The sequence below is a fragment of the Eptatretus burgeri genome, chromosome 2, assembly GCF_056783735.1.
Source record: "Eptatretus burgeri isolate ZD-2024b chromosome 2, Ebu_testis_v1, whole genome shotgun sequence".
Lineage (NCBI taxonomy): Eukaryota > Metazoa > Chordata > Myxini > Myxiniformes > Myxinidae > Eptatretus > Eptatretus burgeri.
In genome coordinates, this window is record NC_140962.1 from 122,490,303 (window position 1) to 122,515,414 (window position 25,112).

General features: G+C 42.7%; 1 protein-coding gene across 4 annotated transcripts; it reads left to right on the forward strand.

Moving 5' to 3' along the window:
- LOC147032977 (small ribosomal subunit protein uS17-like) lies at positions 1-21,838 on the forward strand. Of its 4 annotated transcripts, none has more exons than XR_015055414.1 (7): positions 6-45; positions 15,147-15,278; positions 15,406-15,459; positions 15,690-15,819; positions 16,386-16,502; positions 18,246-18,328; positions 18,474-18,672. XR_015055414.1 is itself a non-coding variant. In XM_085871051.1 (6 exons), the coding sequence occupies exons 3-5, from the start codon at positions 15,432-15,434 to the stop codon at positions 16,495-16,497; spliced, it is 270 nt and encodes an 89-aa protein (XP_085727177.1). In that variant the 5' UTR covers positions 1-45; positions 15,147-15,278; positions 15,406-15,431; the 3' UTR covers positions 16,498-16,502; positions 18,474-18,672. The 4 variants fall into 4 exon arrangements, 2 of the variants coding, with proteins under 2 accessions (XP_085727177.1, XP_085727176.1); XR_015055413.1 differs by lacking the exons at positions 18,246-18,328; positions 18,474-18,672 and adding exons at positions 18,679-18,743; positions 18,982-21,838 and having other exon boundaries at positions 10-45; XM_085871051.1 differs by lacking the exon at positions 18,246-18,328 and having other exon boundaries at positions 1-45.
- Positions 21,839-25,112: the final 3,274 nt, after the last annotated feature.

A 25,112-nucleotide genomic window follows, 5' to 3' on the forward strand; every position in this document is an offset into this window, starting at 1 on the left:
GTGAAACCCCGTTTGGATATTTCTTTCTCTCCTTGATTTTGCTTGGTGAGGTTGATCGTTCGGTCCGTTTCGGGTTTCCCGGTATATATTATATATACACAGTGTATTTATATGATTACACCCTTTGTGCCTCGAAACGTGTATGTGTTCATTGAGTAAGCGATGTTCGTGGTGTTTCGTGAGAATTCTCTCAAAGCTTGAGGCCGAGTCAACATGAGGGGGGGGGGTATAATGTGTGTGAATCCTGAGGCCTAGTCAACATGAGGAGGGGTATAATTTGTGTGAATCCTGAGGCCTAGTCAACATGAGGAGGGGTATAATTTGTGTCAATCCTGAGGCCCAGTCAACATGAGGATGGGTATAATTTGTGTGAATCCTGAGGTCTAGTCAACATGAGGAGGGGTATAATTTGTGTGAATCCTGAGGTCTAGTTAACATGAGGAAGGGTATAATTTGTGTGAATCCTGAGGTCCAGTCAACATGAGGAGGGGTATAATTTGTGTGAATCCTGAGGCCTAGTCAACATGAGGAGGGGTATAATTTGTGTGAATCCTGAGGTCTAGTTAACATGAGAGGGGTATAATTTGTGTGAATCCTGAGGTCTAGTCAACATGAGGAAGGGTATAATTTGTGTGAATCCTGAGGCCCAGTCAACATGAGGAGGGGTATAATTTGTGTGAATTCTGAGGCCTAGTCAACATGAGGAGGGGTATAATTTGTGTGAATCCTGAGGTCTAGTTAACATGAGAGGGGTATAATTTGTGTGAATCCTGAGGCCTAGTCAACATGAGGAGGGGTATAATTTGTGTGAATCCTGAGGTCTAGTTAACATGAGGAGGGGTATAATTTGTGTGAATCCTGAGGTCTAGTCAACATGAGGAGGGGTATAATTTGTGTGAATCCTGAGGTATAGTCAACATGAGGGGGGGGGGGGTATATTTTGTGTCAATCCTGAGGCCTGGTCAACATGAGGAAGGGTATAATTTGTGTGAATCCTGAGGCCTAGTCAACATGAGGAGGGGTATAATTTGTGTGAATCCTGAGGCTTAGTCAACATGAGAGGGGTATACTTTGTATGAATCCTGAGGTCCAGTCAACATGAGGAAGGGTATAATTTGTGTGAATCCTGAGGCCTAGTCAACATGAGGAGGGGTATAATTTGTGTGAATCCTGAGGTCTAGTTAACATGAGAGGGGTATAATTTGTGTGAATCCTGAGGTCTAGTCAACATGAGGAAGGGTATAATTTGTGTGAATCCTGAGGCCTAGTCAACATGAGGAGGGGTATAATTTGTGTGAATCCTGAGGCCCAGTCAACATGAGGATGGGTATAATTTGTGTGAATTCTGAGGCCTAGTCAACATGAGGAGGGGTATAATTTGTGTGAATCCTGAGGTCTAGTCAACATGAGGAGGGGTATAATTTGTGTGAATCCTGAGGCCTGGTCAACATGAGGAAGGGTATAATTTGTGTGAATCCTGAGGCCTAGTCAACATGAGGAGGGGTATAATTTGTGTGAATCCTGAGGTCTAGTCAACATGAGGAAGGGTATAATTTGTGTGAATCCTGAGGCCTAGTCAACATGAGGAGGGGTATAATTTGTGTGAATCCTGAGGTCTAGTTAACATGAGGAGGGGTATAATTTGTGTGAATCCTGAGGTCTAGTCAACATGAGGAGGGGTATAATTTGTGTGAATCCTGAGGTATAGTCAACATGAGGGGGGGGGGGTATATTTTGTGTCAATCCTGAGGCCTGGTCAACATGAGGAAGGGTATAATTTGTGTGAATCCTGAGGTCCAGTCAACATGAGGAAGGGTATAATTTGTGTGAATCCTGAGGTCCAGTCAACATGAGGAAGGGTATAATTTGTGTGAATCCTGAGGCCTAGTCAACATGAGGAGGGGTATAATTTGTGTGAATCCTGAGGCTTAGTCAACATGAGAGGGGTATACTTTGTATGAATCCTGAGGTCCAGTCAACATGAGGAGGGGTATAATTTGTGTGAATCCTGAGGCCTAGTCAACATGAGGAGGGGTATAATGTGTGTGAATCCTGAGGCCTAGTCAACATGAGGAGGGGGGGGTATAATTTGTGTGAATCCTGAGGTATAGTCAACATGAGAGGGGTATAATTTGTGTGAATCCTGAGGCCTGGTCAACATGAGGAAGGGTATAATTTGTGTGAATCCTGAGGTCTAGTCAACATGAGAGGGGTATAATTTGTGTGAATCCTGAGGTCTAGTCAACATGAGAGGGGTATAATTTGTTTGAACCCTGAGGTCCAGTCAACATGGGGAGGGGTATAATTTGTGTGAATCCTGAGGTCTCGTCAACATGAGGTGAGGGGGGTATAATTTGTGTGAATCCTGAGGTCTCGTCAACATGAGGTGGGGGGTATAATTTGTGTGAATCCTGAGGTATAGTCAACATGAGGGGGGTATAATTTGTGTCAATCCTGAGGCCTGGTCAACATGAGGAAGGGTATAATTTGTGTGAATCCTGAGGTCCAGTCAACATGAGGAGGGGTATAATTTGTGTGAATCCTGAGGCCTAGTCAACATGAGGAGGGGTATAATTTGTGTGAATCCTGAGGCCTAGTCAACATGAGGAGGGGTATAATTTGTGTGAATCCTGAGGTCTAGTCAACATGAGGAAGGGTATAATTTGTGTGAATCCTGAGGCCTAGTCAACATGAGGAGGGGTATAATTTGTGTGAATCCTGAGGCCTAGTCAACATGAGGAGGGGTATAATTTGTGTGAACCCTGAGGTCTAGTCAACATGAGAGGGTATAATTTGTGTGAATCCTGAGGTCTAGTCAACATGAGGGAGGGGTATAATTTGTGTGAATCCTGAGGTATAGTATAGTCAACATGAGGGGGGTATAATTTGTGTCAATCCTGAGGCCTGGTCAACATGAGGAAGGGTATAATTTGTGTGAATCCTGAGGCCTAGTCAACATGAGGAGGGGTATAATTTGTGTGAATCCTGAGGTCTAGTCAACATGAGGAGGGGTATAATTTGTGTGAATCCTGAGGTCGAGTCAACATGAGGAGGGGGGGTATAATTTGTGTGAATCCTGAGGTATAGTCAACATGAGGGGGGGGGTATAATTTGTGTGAATCCTGAGGTCTAGTCAACATGAGGGGGGGGGGGGTATAATTTGTGTCAATCCTGAGGCCTGGTCAACATGAGGAAGGGTATAATTTGTGTGAATCCTGAGGTCCAGTCAACATGAGGAGGGGTATAATTTGTGTGAATCCTGAGGTCTAGTCAACATGAGGAAGGGTATAATTTGTGTGAATCCTGAGGCCTAGTCAACATGAGGAGGGGTATAATTTGTGTGAATCCTGAGGCCTAGTCAACATGAGGAGGGGTATAATTTGTGTGAATCCTGAGGCCCAGTCAACATGAGGAGGGGTATAATTTGTGTGAATTCTGAGGCCTAGTCAACATGAGGAGGGGTATAATTTGTGTGAATCCTGAGGTCTAGTTAACATGAGAGGGGTATAATTTGTGTGAATCCTGAGGCCTAGTCAACATGAGGAGGGGTATAATTTGTGTGAATCCTGAGGTCTAGTTAACATGAGGAGGGGTATAATTTGTGTGAATCCTGAGGTCTAGTCAACATGAGGAGGGGTATAATTTGTGTGAATCCTGAGGTATAGTCAACATGAGGGGGGGGGGTATATTTTGTGTCAATCCTGAGGCCTGGTCAACATGAGGAAGGGTATAATTTGTGTGAATCCTGTGGTCCAGTCAACATGAGGAAGGGTATAATTTGTGTGAATCCTGAGGTCCAGTCAACATGAGGAAGGGTATAATTTGTGTGAATCCTGAGGCCTAGTCAACATGAGGAGGGGTATAATTTGTGTGAATCCTGAGGCCCAGTCAACATGAGGATGGGTATAATTTGTGTGAATTCTGAGGCCTAGTCAACATGAGGAGGGGTATAATTTGTGTGAATCCTGAGGTCTAGTTAACATGAGAGGGGTATAATTTGTGTGAATCCTGAGGTCTAGTCAACATGAGGAAGGGTATAATTTGTGTGAATCCTGAGGCCTAGTCAACATGAGGAGGGGTATAATTTGTGTGAATCCTGAGGCCCAGTCAACATGAGGATGGGTATAATTTGTGTGAATTCTGAGGCCTAGTCAACATGAGGAGGGGTATAATTTGTGTGAATCCTGAGGTCTAGTCAACATGAGGAGGGGTATAATTTGTGTGAATCCTGAGGCCTGGTCAACATGAGGAAGGGTATAATTTGTGTGAATCCTGAGGTCCAGTCAACATGAGGAAGGGTATAATTTGTGTGAATCCTGAGGCCTAGTCAACATGAGGAGGGGTATAATTTGTGTGAATCCTGAGGCCCAGTCAACATGAGGATGGGTATAATTTGTGTGAATTCTGAGGCCTAGTCAACATGAGGAGGGGTATAATTTGTGTGAATCCTGAGGTCTAGTCAACATGAGGAGGGGTATAATTTGTGTGAATCCTGAGGCCTGGTCAACATGAGGAAGGGTATAATTTGTGTGAATCCTGAGGTCCAGTCAACATGAGGAAGGGTATAATTTGTGTGAATCCTGAGGTCCAGTCAACATGAGGAAGGGTATAATTTGTGTGAATCCTGAGGCCTAGTCAACATGAGGAGGGGTATAATTTGTGTGAATCCTGAGGCTTAGTCAACATGAGAGGGGTATACTTTGTATGAATCCTGAGGTCCAGTCAACATGAGGAGGGGTATAATTTGTGTGAATCCTGAGGCCTAGTCAACATGAGGAGGGGTATAATGTGTGTGAATCCTGAGGCCTAGTCAACATGAGGAGGGGGGGGTATAATTTGTGTGAATCCTGAGGTATAGTCAACATGAGAGGGGTATAATTTGTGTGAATCCTGAGGCCTGGTCAACATGAGGAAGGGTATAATTTGTGTGAATCCTGAGGTCTAGTCAACATGAGAGGGGTATAATTTGTGTGAATCCTGAGGTCTAGTCAACATGAGAGGGGTATAATTTGTTTGAACCCTGAGGTCCAGTCAACATGGGGAGGGGTATAATTTGTGTGAATCCTGAGGTCTCGTCAACATGAGGTGGGGGGGGTATAATTTGTGTGAATCCTGAGGTCTCGTCAACATGAGGTGGGGGGGTATAATTTGTGTGAATCCTGAGGTATAGTCAACATGAGGGGGGGGGTATAATTTGTGTCAATCCTGAGGCCTGGTCAACATGAGGAAGGGTATAATTTGTGTGAATCCTGAGGTCCAGTCAACATGAGGAGGGGTATAATTTGTGTGAATCCTGAGGCCTAGTCAACATGAGGAGGGGTATAATTTGTGTGAATCCTGAGGTCTAGTTAACATGAGAGGGGTATAATTTGTGTGAATCCTGAGGTCTAGTCAACATGAGGAAGGGTATAATTTGTGTGAATCCTGAGGCCTAGTCAACATGAGGAGGGGTATAATTTGTGTGAATCCTGAGGCCTAGTCAACATGAGGAGGGGTATAATTTGTGTGAATCCTGAGGTCTAGTTAACATGAGAGGGGTATAATTTGTGTGAATCCTGAGGTCTAGTCAACATGAGGAGGGGTATAATTTGTGTGAATCCTGAGGTATAGTCAACATGAGGGGGGGGGGTATAATTTGTGTCAATCCTGAGGCCTGGTCAACATGAGGAAGGGTATAATTTGTGTGAATCCTGAGGCCTAGTCAACATGAGGAGGGGTATAATTTGTGTGAATCCTGAGGCTTAGTCAACATGAGAGGGGTATACTTTGTATGAATCCTGATGTCCAGTCAACATGAGGAGGGGTATAATTTGTGTGAATCCTGAGGCCTAGTCAACATGGGGTGGGGGGGGTATAATTTGTGTGACTCCTGAGGTATAGTCAACATGAGGGGGGGGGTATAATTTGTGTCAATCCTGAGGCCTGGTCAACATGAGGAAGGGTATAATTTGTGTGAATCCTGACGTCCAGTCAACATGAGGAGGGGTATAATTTGTGGGAATCCTGAGGCCTAGTCAACATGAGGAGGGGTATAATTTGTGTGAATCATGAGGTCCAGTCAACATGAGGGGGGGTATAATTTGTGTGAATCATGAGGTCTCGTCAACATGAGAGGGGTATAATTTGTGTGAATCATGAGGTCCAGTCAACATGAGGGGGGGTATAATTTGTGTGAATCATGAGGTCTAGTCAACATGAGGAGGGGTATAATTTGTGTGAATCCTGAGGTCGAGTCAACATGAGAGGGGTATAATTTGTGTGAATCCTGAGGTCCAGTCAACATGAGAGGGGTATAATTTGTTTGAACCTTGAGGTCCAGTCAACATGGGGAGGGGTATAATTTGTGTGAATCCTGAGGTCGAGTCAACATGAGGAGGGGGGGGTATAATTTGTGTGAATCCTGAGGTATAGTCAACATGAGGGGGGGGGTATAATTTGTGTGAATCCTGAGGTCTAGTCAACATGAGGGGGGGTATAATTTGTGTGAATCCTGAGGTCTAGTTAACATGAGGAGGGGTATAATTTGTGTGAATCCTGAGGTCCAGTCAACATGAGAGGGGAAAATTTGTTTGAACCTTGAGGTCCAGTCAACATGGGGAGGGGTATAATTTGTGTGAATCCTGAGGTCGAGTCAACATGAGGAGGGGGGGTATAATTTGTGTGAATCCTGAGGTATAGTCAACATGAGGGGGGGGGTATAATTTGTGTGAATCCTGAGGTCTAGTCAACATGAGAGGGGTATAATTTGTGTGAATCATGAGGTCCAGTCAACATGAGGGGGGTATAATTTGTGTGAATCCTGAGGTCTAGTTAACATGAGGGGGGGGGGTATAATTTGTGTCAATCCTGAGGCCTGGTCAACATGAGGAAGGGTATAATTTGTGTGAATCCTGAGGTCCAGTCAACATGAGGAGGGGTATAATTTGTGTGAATCCTGAGGCCTAGTCAACATGAGGAGGGGTATAATTTGTGTGAATCCTGAGGTCTAGTTAACATGAGAGGGGTATAATTTGTGTGAATCCTGAGGTCTAGTCAACATGAGGAAGGGTATAATTTGTGTGAATCCTGAGGCCTAGTCAACATGAGGAGGGGTATAATTTGTGTGAATCCTGAGGCCTAGTCAACATGAGGAGGGGTATAATTTGTGTGAATCCTGAGGTCTAGTTAACATGAGAGGGGTATAATTTGTGTGAATCCTGAGGTCTAGTCAACATGAGGAGGGGTATAATTTGTGTGAATCCTGAGGTCTAGTTAACATGAGAGGGGTATAATTTGTGTGAATCCTGAGGTATAGTCAACATGAGGGGGGGGGGGTATAATTTGTGTCAATCCTGAGGCCTGGTCAACATGAGGAAGGGTATAATTTGTGTGAATCCTGAGGCTTAGTCAACATGAGGAGGGGTATAATTTGTGTGAATCCTGAGGCCTCGTCAACATGAGGAGGGGTATAATTTGTGTGAATCCTGAGGCTTAGTCAACATGAGAGGGGTATACTTTGTATGAATCCTGAGGTCCAGTCAACATGAGGAGGGGTATAATTTGTGTGAATCCTGAGGCCTAGTCAACATGGGGTGGGGGGGTATAATTTGTGTGACTCCTGAGGTATAGTCAACATGAGGGGGGGGGTATAATTTGTGTCAATCCTGAGGCCTGGTCAACATGAGGAAGGGTATAATTTGTGTGAATCCTGACGTCCAGTCAACATGAGGAGGGGTATAATTTGTGTGAATCATGAGGTCTAGTCAACATGAGAGGGGTATAATTTGTGTGAATCATGAGGTCCAGTCAACATGAGGGGGGGTATAATTTGTGTGAATCATGAGGTCTAGTCAACATGAGAGGGGTATAATTTGTGTGAATCCTGAGGTCCAGTCAACATGAGAGGGGTATAATTTGTTTGAACCTTGAGGTCCAGTCAACATGGGGAGGGGTATAATTTGTGTGAATCCTGAGGTCGAGTCAACATGAGGAGGGGGGGTATAATTTGTGTGAATCCTGAGGTATAGTCAACATGAGGGGGGGGGGGTATAATTTATGTGAATCCTGAGGTCTAGTCAACATGAGAGGGGTATAATTTGTGTGAATCATGAGGTCCAGTCAACATGAGGGGGGTATAATTTGTGTGAATCCTGAGGTCTAGTTAACATGAGGAGGGGTATAATTTGTGTGAATCCTGAGGTATAGTCAACATGAGGGGGCGGGGTATAATTTGTGTCAATCCTGAGGCCTGGTCAACATGAGGAAGGGTATAATTTGTGTGAATCCTGAGATCCAGTCAACATGAGGAGGGGTATAATTTGTGTGAATCCTGAGGTCCAGTCAACATGAGGAGGGGTATAATTTGTGTGAATCCTGAGGCCTAGTCAACATGAGGAGGGGGGTGGGTTATAATTTGTGTGAATCCTGAGGTCTAGTCAACATGAGGGGTATAATTTGTGTGAATCCTGAGGTATAGTCAACATGAGAGGGGTATAATTTGTGTGAATCCTGAGGTCTAGTCAACATGAGAGGGGTATAATTTGTGTGAATCCTGAGGTCCAGTCAACATGAGGAGGGGTATAATTTGTGTGAATCCTGAGGTCTAGTCAACATGAGAGGGGTATAATTTGTGTGAATCCTGAGGTCCAGTCAACATGAGGAGGGGTATAATTTGTGTGAATCCTGAGGTCCAGTCAACATGAGGAGGGGTATAATTTGTGTGAATCCTGAGGCCTAGTCAACATGAGGAGGGGTATAATGTGTGTGAATCCTGAGGCCTAGTCAACATGAGGAGGGGGTATAATTTGAGTGAATCCTGAGGTCGAGTCAACATGAGAGGGGTATAATTTGTGTGAATCCTGAGGTCGAGTCAACATGAGAGGGGTATAATTTGTGTGAATTCTGAGGTCCAGTCAACATGAGGAGGGGTGTAATTTGTGTGAATCCTGAGGCCTAGTCAACATGAGGAGGGGGGGGGGTATAATTTGTGTGAATCCTGAGGTCTAGTCAACATGAGGGGTAAGGCGGTCCAAACTGTTCCAGGAAAAAATGATGTTTGTCAAATTATTTCTCCACATACTTTATTTTTGTCCACTCTGGTTAACTTGCACATGTTTGGAATTTGAGCTCGATTGGTGGATATTTCGAGGTCACCCCAACCATGTCCCTAAATATATATACATTATATATGTATATGTGGTTGCCAAATAGTTGCACGTTTTTCCTCATGATCACAGGGAACTCTTTGAATTGCACTCAGATGATATTTTGTTGCCCTGAGGCAAGCCACTTCAACATTGCTGCAGTTTATATATCGCTAAATAGGTACCTGCAAGGTACCATGTACTGTAGCGATGCTGAATTGAGTCATACCAGGTAATACTGATTATCAGTGGAGTTGGACACTATACTACACTCTACTGCGTAGTGTGTACTATACACATATTTTTATATGATATCCTTATTCCTTATATTTCCTTGTACTAATTACAGTTCATTCTGTTTTCTGCTCATCAGTGATTATGGCATCATCTACCTTGAGATCTGCACCTGAGAACTGGCTCATTGGGAGGCCAAATTCTCGATTATCAACAGCAAGACTACCCCGTGGTCTGGACGTGCTCCGACTTATCCAATTCCATCACCTGGTTGAGGGAAGAACCTTGCCAGCCAGTCACAAGATGGCGTGTGAAGCTGTTGTTGCTGTATGGGAGCGCGCCAGAATTCCTACTCAACGGATAGATTCGTGTGTCAGGAAAGTGTCAAAGGTTTATGAGAAGTATTTGGCCCTCAAGAAGAATCGGACTCGACAACGAGACGGTGATAAAATTAAAGAAGAAATATTCAAAGGTGATCTGGAAAAATTGTTTGATATTGCTACAAAAGATGCAATGACGGAAATAAAGACCGCAGAAGACCGGGAATTCTTTCAAAAGCAACGCGAAAATGTATTTTCCTGTAGCATGAGTGGCTGAGTGGGGCTGACCAAAACACATTCGATAAAGAGAAAACGAGATGAGAAAGAAAGGATGGCAAATGTGAGATACAAAGAAAGGGAAATCAAATCAATTATGGGGCCAATAGGAGAACTTTCAGTCACATCTTCTTCTGAATCTCAAAGTGAAGACTATTATCAACACCTGTTGCAGCTGCAGCTCCATCCCCACATGTGACACCAAAGAACATTTTCAAGACTCGTGAAGTGGTCGGTGCTTTTGATCGAGTCGATCTTCCAGATCGTGGAGCCATGTTTGTAGCCGCAGCCGTTGCTCAGGCCCTTGGACATAATGTTCCAGATATCACACTCTCCCGTAGCTCAGACGGTCTAGAAGACAAGTAAGGCAAGAAGCTGCAACAGCAGAAGCCCAAGAATATTCATTGGACGGACCGCTTCTCTTACACTGGGATGGAAAACTGCTGCCTGATATCAATGGATCTAAGGTAACCGTTGACTGTATTACTGTCCTTGTCACTGGAAACAGCCAGGAGAAACTTCTGGGAATTCCAAACATTGATAGAGGTACTGGGGAGTCTCAGGCGAAGGATTGTGTTGACGCAATTCATAAATGGAACCTCATGACCCAAATCAAAGGACTTGTATGTGATACAACAGCCAGCAACACTGGGCTTCACAGAGGCGCGTGCATCAAGATCGAAGAAGCTCTTGGAACTGAACTGGTCTGGATTGCATGCCGTCACCATATCATGGAAATCATGCTATCCGATGTCTTCTCCTGTATTTTTGGCCCATCTGGAGGTCTAGAAAGCAAACTCTTTAAGCGATTTCAGAAAGAATGGCCATCAATAAATCAAGGTGCTTTTGCTGCAGCAACCGATGAGCTCTTTCAAGATACAGTATTGTGCAGATTGCGGCAAGATATGCTGGATTATTTACCACGTGTCCTCAATGCGCAGCAACCAAGGGATGATTATCAAGAATTCTTGCGCTTGTCCCTCTGGTTCCTTGGCGGAGCAGGTGAGAATGTATCATTTCGAGCTCCTGGTCCAACACACCATGCTCGATGGATGGGGAAAGGGATTTATGTGTTGAAAATATTCCTTTTTCAAGCTCAATTCCAGCTGACACCACGAGAAGCCAGGAACATAACCACCATGGCTCTGTCAGTCTCGTTTACATCAAACGGTGGAATGAAGCATCGCTTGGAATTCGAGCCCCCTACAATGCCATTGAACTTCTCTCGCTCCTCAAGACTTACCCCAATGAGATGGTGGCCAGCAAAGCATCCGCAGCCATTTGCAGGCATCTGTGGTTTCTCTCTGAACACCTGGTTGCCCTTACCTTTTTCGATGAGCGAGCGACCATGGAGCCAAAGGAAAAGATGGTCCAGAACCTACAGCGTCCACAGTTACCTGATTGTCCTCGGCAGCTACAGATCAAGGATAAAGGGGAACACCTCAAGTTGGAGGACCTTGTGACAAAAAGGACCAGTTCCTTCTTTGATGTTTTGATAGAAGGTGGAATAGCAACCTCTCAAACATTCTTGAAGAAACCTCCTGGTCAGTGGACAGATGATCCATTGTACAATGACCTACGGACTCGGTCCTCTCAGCTCAAAGTAGTAAATGACACTGCGGAACGGGGCATCAGCCGAATTCAAAAATATAATGAAACATTAACCAAGGATGAGGACCAGAAACAATTCCTGCTTAGACTGGTATCAAACCACCATAAGATGATCCCGACTCCAACTAAGGCAGCAGTACAATCATAAATTGTTATGTTGCAAACATTTGTATCATATCATATGTGAGATCCCTGATTTTGGAATAAAATGGGGTGACCCTATAATATTGTTTTCTTGAGGAAAAATTGTGTGCTCTTTAGTTGTATATGTAGGCATAAAAATAGCCTTGTGGAGAGAGGAAATGTGTTCATTATTTTTTCTGGACCACCCTAATGAGGGGGGGGGTGTATAATTTGTGTGAATCCTGAGGTCTAGTCAACATGAGGGGAGGGGTATAATTTGTTTGAATCCTTTGGTCTAGTCAACATGTGGAGGGGTATAATTTGTTTGAATCCTGAGGTCTCGTCAACAAGAGGGGAGGGGTATAATTTGTGTGAATCCTGAGGTCTCATCAACATGAGGGTAGTGGTATAATTTGTTTGAATCCTTAGGTCTAGTCAACATGTGGAGGGGTATAATTTGTGTGAATCCTTAGGTCTAGTCAACATGTGGAGGGGTATAATTTGTGTGAATCCTGAGGTCTAGTCAACATGTGGAAGGGTATAATTTGTGTGAATCCTGAGGTCTAGTCAACATGTGGAGGGGTATAATTTGTGTGAATCCTGAGGTCCAGTCAACATGAGGAGGGGTATAATTTGTGTGAATCCTGAGGTCTAGTCAACATGAGGGGAGGGGTATAATTTGTTTGAATCCTTAGGTCTAGTCAACATGTGGAGGGGTATAATTTGTTTCAATCCTGAGGTCTCGTCAACATGAGGGTAGGGGTATAATTTGTGTGAATCCTTAGGCCTAGTCAACATGAGGAGGGGTATAGTATGTTTGAATCCTGAGGCCTAGTCAACATGAGGAGGGGTATAGTATGTTTGAATCCTGAGGTCTAGTCAACATGAGGAGGGGTATAATTTGTGTGAATCCTGAGGTCTAGTCAACATGTGGAGGGGTATAATTTGTGTGAATCCTGAGGTCTCGTCAACATGAGGAGTGGTATAATTTGTGTGAATCCTGAGGTCTAGTCAACATGTGGAGGGGTATAATTTGTGTGAATCCTGAGGTCCAGTCAACATGAGGAGGGGTATAATTTGTGTGAATCCTGAGGTCTAGTCAACATGAGGGGAGGGGTATAATTTGTTTGAATCCTTAGGTCTAGTCAACATGTGGAGGGGTATAATTTGTTTCAATCCTGAGGTCTCGTCAACATGAGGGTAGGGGTATAATTTGTGTGAATCCTTAGGCCTAGTCAACATGAGGAGGGGTATAGTATGTTTGAATCCTGAGGCCTAGTCAACATGAGGAGGGGTATAGTATGTTTGAATCCTGAGGTCTAGTCAACATGAGGAGGGGTATAATTTGTGTGAATCCTGAGGTCTAGTCAACATGTGGAGGGGTATAATTTGTGTGAATCCTGAGGTCTCGTCAACATGAGGAGTGGTATAATTTGTGTGAATCCTGAGGTCTAGTCAACATGTGGAGGGGTATAATTTGTGTGAATCCTGAGGTCCAGTCAACATGAGGAGGGGTATAATTTGTGTGAATCCTGAGGTCTAGTCAACATGAGGGGAGGGGTATAATTTGTTTGAATCCTTAGGTCTAGTCAACATGTGGAGGGGTATAATTTGTTTCAATCCTGAGGTCTCGTCAACATGAGGGTAGGGGTATAATTTGTGTGAATCCTTAGGCCTAGTCAACATGAGGAGGGGTATAGTATGTTTGAATCCTGAGGCCTAGTCAACATGAGGAGGGGTATAGTATGTTTGAATCCTGAGGTCTAGTCAACATGAGGAGGGGTATAATTTGTGTGAATCATGAGGTCGAGTCAACATGAGGAGGGGTATAATTTGTGTGAATCATGAGGTCGAGTCAACATGAGGAGGGGTATAATTTGTTTGAATCCTGATGCCTAGTCAACATCAGGAGGGGTATAGGATGTTTGAATCCTGAGGTCCAGTCAACATGAGGGGGGGGGGTATAGTATGTTTAAATCCTGAGGTCCAGTCAACATGAGGGGGGGGGTATAGTATGTTTAAATCCTGAGGTCTAGTCAACATGAGGAGGGGTATAATTTGTTTGAATTCTGAGGCCTAGTCAACATGAGGGGGGGTGTATAGTATGTTTGAATCCTGAGGCATAGTCAACATGTGTGCGCTGGTACCTAGTTGCATAATCTCCGGTGAAGTTAAAATTGATTTTTAACGAGTACTTGACGGTTTTTGGTGTAAAGTTTGTTTATTTTTGTAGTTTAATGAGCGATTGTTTGGATTAAAAGAGGGACACGTGTTCTCTTCTCACACGTTACCTGCGAGACGTCTTGTTTTTCCTGTTGGCGTTTTGATCCATAATTTTAACTAACAATCCCATGGATCGTCTTTACAAACGAAACGTTTTGATAAAAATGTAAAAATTAAATATTTATTCACTCCTTTTGATACATAGTTTATCACACGAGGGATGTCCAACCCATCATCGTACTTAAGACCTCGTACCGTTAATAAACTTCATTAATCTCTCATTAGTCTGTTGAAGTACTTCAACTTGAGCTGTAAACCTTGTGATGCGATCTTAAGTCTGGTGTTGGTATGTCTCCTCCAGCAGGTGCAAGATGCTTCATCCCCAGCTCTGTTGCTTTTGTGTGTGCATCATTGTTCTGAATTGTCATGAGCTTGATGGGTTTGGGCGTTTTGTGAAAACCAGCGGAGTACCTGTCCAAGAGGCGATCTTCTAAGCATGCAACATGTCTTCTCTTGATGCATACTATATATATATATATATATATATATATATATATATATATATATATATATATATATATATATATATATATATATATATATATATATATATATATATATATATATATATATATATATATATATATATATACATATATATATATATACATATATATACATATATATATATATATGTATATATATATATATATATATATATATATATATATATATATATATATATATACATATATATACATATATATACATATATATACATATATATACATACATATATATACATATATATACATACATATACATATATATATATATATACATATATATATATATACATATATATATATATATATATATATATATATATATATATATATATATATATATATATATATATATATATATACATATTTGGGCGGTGTATAGGCAACAAAGCCCATTCGGCATGCTTAACTCGACAAATATGGTGTCCATTGCTCGTCGTTAATATTAGATGTTATTTTGCTGAAGCACGCAAGTTATTGTGACAACCTTGATATTTTCCAGACTTGTGAGTAATTGTAAAACGATTTTTAGTTCTGACGATAGGGATTCACACTTCCTTTGTGCCACCAACAACACTGATGTGCTTCATTTTCTCATTGGCTTTCTTGTTTGCATTTGTGTTCGTGTTTTATTCTCTCCTGAAGAGCATTGTTGTTCTTTTCCTCTGCAGACAGAGAGGTCTTACCAGAAGCAGCTGACGATCTTTCAGAACCGAAAGAGTACCATCATCGCTGGTTCAGGGAAGGAAAAGCTCCGGCGATATTATCGTAATGTTGGCTTGGGATTCAAGACTCCAAGGGAGGTGAGTTCGACAAATTTAAATAATAAATAACTTCCTCATTCCATCCTTTTTGAAGATTGATGGTTATTTTGAGATTTTATTTGTTGCCACACTTTGCTGCATTCCTTACAAGTTCACCGTTTCACAGGCTATTGACGGGACGTACATTGACAAATGTCCATCAGAAGGCGCATTCCAACAGGCAAGTCTGCTTTTAAACCAGTGATTCTGCAGTTAATATAAGTTTTGAAGTCCAATCTTCTTCATTTTGATCTTGCACAGCTGCTACAAATGATGATTTATCACGATGGTCTTCACAGCACTTCTTGCTTTGAAGTGTGATGATTATTTGTCTTCTGATAGCAGCCTGTTCACTGTTCACTGGTTATATTGTGTGGTTTCTCTTTGATGATGGTCCCCCCCTCTCGATAGGTGTGGTTATGAAGATGAAGATGCAGAGGACCATTGTCATCCGACGTGACTACCTTCATTACGTCCGGAAATACAATCGCTTTGAAAAGCGGCACAAAAACCTTTCTGTTCATCTCTCGCCGTGCTTCAGGTGTGTGTGATGTTTGAAGCTGATACTGGAAGATATGATCGGTGGATATTTATATATTGAAAGCGTAAAACGGTTAGACTTTGCTTTTTCAAAAATACTCGTTTGGCTTGGGCTTCAGATGAGTTTGAATGGTCTCCACCCTGATGACTGGTTATCGCCATGCTTTTTGGAAAAAATAAAATAATAATATACAAAAAACTGGGGATATTGTAATTGAGTGTCCATCTGGTGATTTCTTCAAACAGTTAAGCAGAACTTCACCAAATTTAGAAGTTATGATTGCTCTTGCACCTTCTTTCCATGTGGTGGTGTCAAAAGGTGAAGCATTGAAAAAATGAATATGTGGGTACATTTAAAAAAATATTTTCAAATGCAACTTTGTATATCCAGTCAACATTGGGGGGTGCATGTAATATTAAATGAGTAGTTTTTATTTGAGCCCTGGTTCATGTCCCAGTCCACCAAGTGTGAGGATTTGCGATGGCGTGTCATCGACTTCACTCTTGTTACTGTTATGAATTGTATGTTTCTCCCAAGGAGCATTGTTCTTTTTCTTCTGCAGACAGGTCTTACCAGAAGCACTCTGCAATCTTTCAGAACCAAAAGGGCACTCTTAGCTGGTGCAGGGAAGGAAGTGTTCCAGCTGTACAGCAATATCGGCCTGGGTTTCAAGACTGAGCGAGGTAAGTTGCGGCTTAAATTTTAAAATCACTTCCTCATTCACATCCTTTTGAAGATGATAATTTTTGGATTATTTTAGTTGGCACTTTCCGTCCCCACCCCCTCCCCCCCCAATCTCTCATTTAGAGGCCGAGTTGAGGCATACTGTTCATACTCCTGACTGGTGTGATGCAGTTCTGATTGATTAATTTGTCTATGGTGGTTTGGGCAGACACTTGTAGTTTGAGCTCAATGAAGGTTCAAACGGTCAATTTGCTTTTTTATTTTACTTTTTATTGTTTTTTAAATGCATTCCCCATGCTTGCTTTCTTTAAAAGGTACGAAGCTGTTGTTTCATGCCTTCAAATGTTTTATAAACATTAATAACTTTAAAATAAAGATGTAACCGTCAAAATGACTGCTGAAATGGTTCTAGGTTGGAAAGATTTCTGGTCTTTTGTAGTGTTGGGGGTGGGGTGGGGGGGTTACTTGACCAAAATTTACAGGGATAATATGCACAAAACAGGTTTAACAAGAGCAAGAGTTGCTTTTCAATCCATGTTCCTTGCCGATGTGATTATCTCTAAGTCCAAAAGGTCATCGCTCTGTGAAAAATTGATGAAACGCCTTGAAACTTGTACCTGTTCTGCAACTTGTCATAAAGTCGTGTTCCAAGTTTCAGTTGTACATGTTAGAATATGGGAAGAAAGTTTGAAAAAACGCAGGTGGGACAGACAGATGGAGAGCAAACCTATAGTTCCCTCTATTGAAACCAGTAGTGGATTAATAAATAATGACCTGGATAGGGGCACAGTGAGGAAGCTATGAATAAAGACTTTTTGTATACATTGTCGAGGCTCATATGAGAGCTAACACACGACGCACAGCAAGGGGGGCAGGAGAGGGAAGGACAAAACGAACAGAGACATTAGGAGATCTGTGGAAGGGAGAGGGATGGGGTGGGGGGAACAAGGGGTATACAAGATGGACATGTCAGGGACTTTCTGGAAGGAAAGCAGGGAATTTTAATTTAAGGAGGTGGGTTTGGGGTGGATTAACGGGGGTAGAAAAGATCGAGAATTTGGATGGGAGACGATAAGAGGTGGTGGTGAACAGCTGTTTTGAAGGCCTGGAGGGAAGAATGGGATTGAAGAGAGTGTGGGAGTTTATTCCAAAGGTGGGGAAAAAAAGAAGAGTGAAGGTGAGCAGTGATTCGTGATTTTGGTAGTTTTACCAGAAGGGGGTTGTTGGCAGACCTTGAGCGCCTTGCTGAAATATGGTGGGGACATATCGCAGACAGAGCAGGGTGGGTGAGACCGGAGAAGAGACGGAAGAAGACAGAGACCACCGATGTGCCTGCGGTGAGAGTGAGGGGCCCAAAGACTCAGCCTCATCGTGGGAGATATCAATGATCTGAAATGCCTTGGTTTCCACTGCGTGAAGCTGAGAAAGATGAGAGGCAGTCAACGGACTTGACAATTATGATGACTCCTTGGCATGCTTAACCGAACAAATACGATTCCCATGCTTAATCCTTAAACTGATCAGTTCGGCCGACTTGTTCTGGGGCACAGGACAAAAATAGAAGTGAATGTGGAGCAGTTTTCCATGAGATGCCGATGCATTACGTGGCTCGTGTGGCTGAAATGGTTCTGACCGAAGCTGGAATCGGACTCGTTTACCTCGTTTCTGGCACTGGCTCTTGGTCTTGACTTGTATCTGGCGAACTCCACCGACTTTGGTGCTCGCTCACTCCCTCTCGACAGAATCTCGACTTGGATCGCTTGTATATCCACTGCTGCTTGCACCCTGCTGCGAGGCTTCCCCCTCCCCGTGCTTCCACATCGAGGTCACTAACGTGTTGCCTCCACGTTACTGAGCCGTGTCTCAAGATGCTCACATGGATAAGCCATGTCGACGGATGTCTGGAGTTTGCATTTGTGGATGTTTGAGGTGGGAAATGACAATTAGGAATACTTGTGCATTAATTACAGAGGGAAGAGGCAGACAAGGTTGATGAGCTTCCCCTTCACCCAATGCTGGTCATTGCTAACCAGGGGGTTATACAACTTGCATGAGCATTGACAATGAGATAAGTAATTGATAATTATTATCAATTAATTATAATTAACCCCTCAACCATCCTTGTAACAAAGTTTAATCTGTTTCTGCATTGCTTACAAGTTCACTGTTTTACAGGCTATTGAAAGAACATACACTGACAAACGTCCCTTTACGGGAAATGTGTCCATCAGATCGAACAGGCAAGTTTGGTTTTCATTCTGTGATTATTCAGTTAAGTTAAAGTCCCAATCTTCTTTGCTTTGATCTTCAACAGCTGCTACAGATGATGATTTCTCACGATGGTCTTCACAGCACTTCTCGTTTATAAGTGTGATGATAATTTGTATTCTGACAGCAGCCGCTACCCTGTTCATTGTTCGTATTGTGTTTTCTCTTTGATCATGGATTGCTCCCCCCCCCACCCCCTTTTCTTGACAGGTGTGGTTACAAAGGTGAAGATGCTTGGGAAACAGCAGATTGAGCAGAGCCGATCGAGGTGCTGGCCAGATTTGTGTGTGTAGACTGTGGAAAGCTGCGACAAGTGAAGCGCCATTCTGCCTGCGTGTGCACGTGGATGGTGGAGGTGCCTTTCTCCTGGGCTCGACAAGACACTGCGCCATTTTGCTTGCAAGTACATGTGCTGGACAAAGCCCCGCCCAACACTAGATTGACGAGGACCAACCCTTGGCCACACTGAGTACGAGTGTATTTAAAAAGTGGGGGGGGGGGGTAATTTTAATTTGTCACCCTTTGTCTGTGTGCGAAGCCTCGATCATTGAAGTTAATTACATTCATTTCATTTAATCGTGTATTTGTTGTGGGGTTCGCGTATGAAACCCCCCTCGTGCTGTCTATCTTCCGTAATCCTCCTGTTCCATTCCGAGTACTCAATTTTTGTCCGCTATTGCCCTCACTGGGCTCTGTTGTCTTCCCCTATACAGCGGCATTGCCATCCGCCATACCCTTCGAGCACACACTGAAATCCGTGTCGATGAGCATTTCCGCCGCCTCGGAATAAAGACCGCTCGACTGTTCCAGGAGGTTGGTTGGTGTTAACCGCCTGGTTACCACAAATTTAGGTTGTGTGATTCGAATCCCAGCATCCCTGCGACAACTGCCGTCAGGAGCGGGGTTCAAACCTGGCCACCTCCATGACAGTATGATCAGCCTGTCTGAAAATTCTTGAGTATCCAGCCTTGAGATTTCTCCTCTGTCCCATGGTTCATGGTCCTCACCTAGTGGTTCTCATTTTGATTTAACCCTTGTTCCATGTTATCTCGCTCGTTTCTCTCCCCGTGATACGTTTCTTGTTTTAAATGCGATGGCTATGGAGGTTCAGATTGTTGGTACCAAGAATGTAGTTCAAAGATTGTATTCATTACCATTCAGGCCTAAAAGTGTGGAAAGGAGTGAAAGGCTATTCCTTTTTCATTGGGTAATGTGGTGGAACAGGGTATTATGGGAGTAACTGATTGTTTCCAGTGGTACCCAACCAATCACCAGGATTCTTTATCTGCAGATCAAGTTTGTGAACAAGGTCTCATGCCTGGGTCTGGATTTCGTGGAAGATAAAGTGCCAATCTTGCAACAACCTACTTGCTAACAAGGTTCTTGATCTGAAGAAGAACTTGCAATTTACCCAAAAATGTGTCCGAGTCTTTCTGGATTGGTCCAAGTTCCAGCTCGGAGTGGGTTTTGAGAGTTCCAAGTGGGCCATGTTGGTCGGTACAGACTCTGTATTGAAAACCAAGTTTGGACGTGTGGTTTTGTCAGGTGTAGATTCTATACTTTCTCAGGTGGATAGATACCTGCCAGAAGGAAGTCCCGAGAAAGAGAGCGTGGTGCTAAGTAAATAGTCCCTTGGCTTTTACCGTTGGTGTGCTGTGCTTGAGCAAGGCTGGGCAAGAGGTGTTCAGGAAGAGTTTTGCCGGGATCCAACATGGTGTAATTAACAAACAGGTTTCCTCAGCAGTCTCACATCAGAGTTATCTTGTTTTGCAACAAGATTCAATGGATCAGTGTACGATTTACAAGTTTTGAGCAGTTGTCATGACCAGTTGTAGAGCTTTGTTAAATCGCATGTACTCGCAACACTTTCATTTTTCTCAGGCATCCAAAAACTTGGGCACTGCATTCATGTAAACTTCTGTTGGGTCATTGCCCGTTGCTTTAGTCCTACAGGTTCAACATCGCTCATGCAACCCAACCACAGCCTCTGTGGAAGTCTCTCAGCATCCCTTTCCCATTAGTCTAGATAAATAATTGTAGGCAACAGCATGATACTTCTGCAGCGACCAACAAAATAGATAAGTTCTGCCAATTACAACTTTCCAGTATTCACTAAACTAAAAGGCATCCACAGTTCCAGTAATGTGCGTTGCACTGAAGTGTGGAACAAATCTGCCTGAGCAAATGATTTTTACATTTGACATTTTTCCAATGGCTTGCATTTTGAAGACGTGGGGTCAAACACAAATGATACACATAAAGAACTTTGGTGCAGGAGGGAGGAGGCCACTCAGCCCTTCATTGCCTGTATTATACCAACCCCAAAGAATAAGGCCAATATAGGACAAGACAATCATATTTGCATTCCTGAATAGAGTCCAAAAATAAAAAATACTTTTCTGAATTCAACATTAATTAATGGATGTCCGAGGATTAAATGAAAATGAATCTTAGTTTGTATGTAGCACAAGACTGCGGGGTAGCATCATTGGTTGAGGGCTTGGCTGTGCTGCTGCTGCAATGCCCTCTGCTGGTTCGGGCAGGAATTTGGAATTTGTTCAGGGTGCTGGTGATAGCTCGCCAACTCTCGGCGAAGGGCACCATGGGATCTTTAACGTCAACCAACGAATGCCGTCAACCAACGAATGCCGGCAGACGGGACGCCCAGTTTAACATTCATCCGAGGGACGGGACACACCTTGATAAATTGCCCTTGATGAAACGCCGGATGACTTAAAATCTTGGTCGGGATTCAAACCAGTTGATTGTGCGTACATCTTGGTCATCCTGCCAACCGATAATGAATCTCATTTGATGTGAATGTCTGTATTGTGCATTAAAATTGTATTGTTTTTCTTTTGTGTGCAATCTTAAGTTTATATTTTATCTAGTTTTGTTGAGTTATTCTGATGGAAGGTAATGTGTTGTTTTACAGTGACTATTTTGAAATGTAGACATTTTACAAACCGTCTTATTATTGAAGTGTGAAAATCTGTTTTCACTTTGTTGGTGCTTATCTGTTTATGTGCTGTTGTTTTTTGTTTTTAATAAACTTTGTTCATGATTATTATGCTATTGGTTTTTTTTTTCTTCGGTTTTGCTTAGTCTGTGACCTGCTGTCCTTGGTTTGTTCTTGGGAAGGGGTAGTTCAGTGTATCCATGGTTAACGAACTTATTGAGACCTCGTAAATACAACACATAGGTATTTGACACTGGGTGTATTATTCATTTGAGGGTGGCACACACTAATGTGGACTCCTTAAGCACACTTGTACTTGCCCTTGCAGAAATGGCCTGTGTTTGTCAGCCTTGTGGTCTTGATATTCGGTCTGATTTGTGCCTAAACACATAATGTAAATTATTTTTCTTTGGTCTATACAGTATTCCAAAAGTGGTGTCTTCAGAATCTTCCACCACCTTGTCTTGTGCTCATTCATGTGTTATTTGATTTTTATATATATATATATATATATATATATATATATATATAGGTTTTTTTTTGAGTAAAGGGTATTCTTGTTGGGATGGTCATTTCATGCTTTTGTTTGTTTGTTTGGTACAGCTTTGTTTATTATCCAGCATGTGAAAACCTGGGTTTGGTTTGTTGACTAACTGTCTACAAATGGCAGTTTATGATCGAGGAACAACTTTATTTCAATCAAATGTTACATTTTGAACATTAATTGGAAAACGAACCTGTAATTCAGCAGTATTTTGGCTCTGAACTTGTCCCGATCGCACATGCGCAGAGAAGAGCGAGTGAAAAAATTTTTTTTCTGGCAGTCAAACAAAATTGAAAATCATTCCAAAAAGGAAACTGAGTTTGGAAGGATGTTACAAGCACGTTTCATTTCAATTGAATGATGCACTTGAACACCGAAGAACACAAATCGCCTTTTTGGTACTTCAAAAAACCCTTCCGTTTCGCAGTACATGCTTGGACAAAACCTTGCGGTATTTTTTACATCACGACCAATCAAATTTTCCGCTTGAAGACTTCATCCATGTCTTTGTTTCTCAAGAATGCATGGGGTAAGGTGTTGTATGAATTTTTCTGTTACCCTGACCACTTGAGGTGGAAGGAGGTCATGTTTTCACGTTTGTCTTCTCTGTGAAGATGCTGTGGAAGGATTCAGATGGAATTTGGTGGACAGTTTTTGTGTTTGGGAAGAATTGATTCGATTTTGTTGAGGATCTGGATACGAGAATTTTTTCAAGTGATTCTTCACAATGAAGAGACGGGGGCCAAAATGAGAAACAGCATGACATTTCAAAACGTCGACGAGTTGACAAAAATAATGAGGTGGATCAGTTGGTTAGGTGACAAGCCGATTAGATTTTGGTTGTCTGGATGCAGATCCGGCCTCTCGGTGGGATATGAAACAAACTGTTCAGCATGGTCCGTTCATGCACTCGTCACCTCACATACAAACTGAACACCGTTCATGTATTCCGCACACGAGTGCATGAACGGAGGTATGTGCTCTACTGAGTGCAGTTCCAGTTATTGCTGAAATAAGCTGAATATTCTCTTGCAGTGAAATAGGATTTTTTTTTCCTCATTCAGGATTCAACATTAGCTGCCTTCCCCAGTCTGTCGATGGGACTCATAGATTTTAGATCTTATCTCTCTCTCGTGTCAATCATTGCACACGTACAACTATTGGTGGTATTTAACTGTCAGGCCTTTCCCCAGTCCACCAACTTCAACCTTAGCTTATACGGATTCGTGAATCATGTGAATTAATATTTAATACATAGTACTTAAGTAATGTCTGTTTTTTCTCAAACAGGCAAAGATGTTTGAATGATACAAACCACAGTTTGTACTGGGTTTGAAGTTTCTTCATTCTGATATCTCAGTGCAACATTAGTCAGCACGGTAGAGGGAAGAACAATGTTAGGCCTGTGAAGCACTGGAGATTATTGGTGGGTGCACCGTTGTCCATTATACTGCTGAGTAAGAGCTGCTCAATGGAGTACTGCACCAAAACAATTCAAGATGGAAGCATCTGCTGGAAAAATCTTGAACAGCTTTTTGTGATCTGAATGGGATGGTCCATTTGGAATTCATGCCAAGCTGTTGTATGCACTTGAATGATGCACTTGTCCCAGGTGCATCATTTACCTGGGACAAGGTGAACAGTACCACCACTAACTATCAGTGAGACATTGAAACGCCAACGAAATGGAAGACAGTCCTGACCTGCAGATGGTTCTTCTCCAGCATGATGTTTCATAGCCTCACACAGGTACATGACTCACAAGCAATTGGTCGTCTTGGTTTCATCACCTTACAGCAACCACCCTCCAGCCCCAACTTTGTTCCATCACATTTTGCTCTTCTCTAAATTTAAGGAACACCTTCGTACAGAACATTTTTTTTTTTTCCCAACGATGTCAAGGCCAGTCTGAAGTCAGGAAGACACAAAACTACTTGAACATTGCAAGAAATGTGGTCCACAATGCTGATTATATATGGAGAAACTTCTGTTTGTTATGATCGAATAAAGATTGATGTTGGTGTGTGTCTGTTTCATTCAAATGTTTACTTATTTTGGAGAAAAAGAATAGGAGGCATTACTTTTCAACACCCCCTTGTTTAATGCTTGCTTTGTAATGGTTCTTGTATCAAAATACCCAAAGTAACTTTCAACACGAAAAAATATACATATTGATTAAAACCAATTCACCATATGTCAAAAAATCATGAGGACTGCTTCTGGCAGCACAGTGTGTAATTTATTGTTTTTCTGCTTTTTCAGAATCCAATACTTGGGTGACTATATTTATTTTGCTCTTGGTCAAACATAATAGCTAATTTTAAAGATAACACTTCATCATTCAAAAACATGACTGAAGAATAACACTTCTCTGAACGAGTTGTCCTGCCACCGGTAACGTGAACCTCACTGTGGTGGCGTGACATAATATAGCGGTTCTTAAACCGTGAGCCATGGGGGGGGGGGGGCTGAGAGCATTATATTTGAAGTTTTCATTGGCAGGGGGTTTTCATTGGTGGTCGTCAAATCTAAAACATATCCTCACTTGCTAATTGTGGCTTCCAGGGACCGTGGGATGGCCGAGACAAAGTATGCACACACCTACCTCTGAGCTGTCTGTCTATCCTCGGTTTGAATATTGACTACCTTACTATCTGTCCCCCTGACCCAAACTCTGTCCTTCCCACTACACCCCTTTCTTATTGAAGCCCTCAACTCCTCCCAACCCTAAAGCCTTTATGCCCCCCCACCCTTTCCCAATGCCCCACCTCCCCTTCTCACTGTCTCAACCACCCTCTGCCCCCACCCCACCACAACTGTATCCTCCCCTCCCTCTTT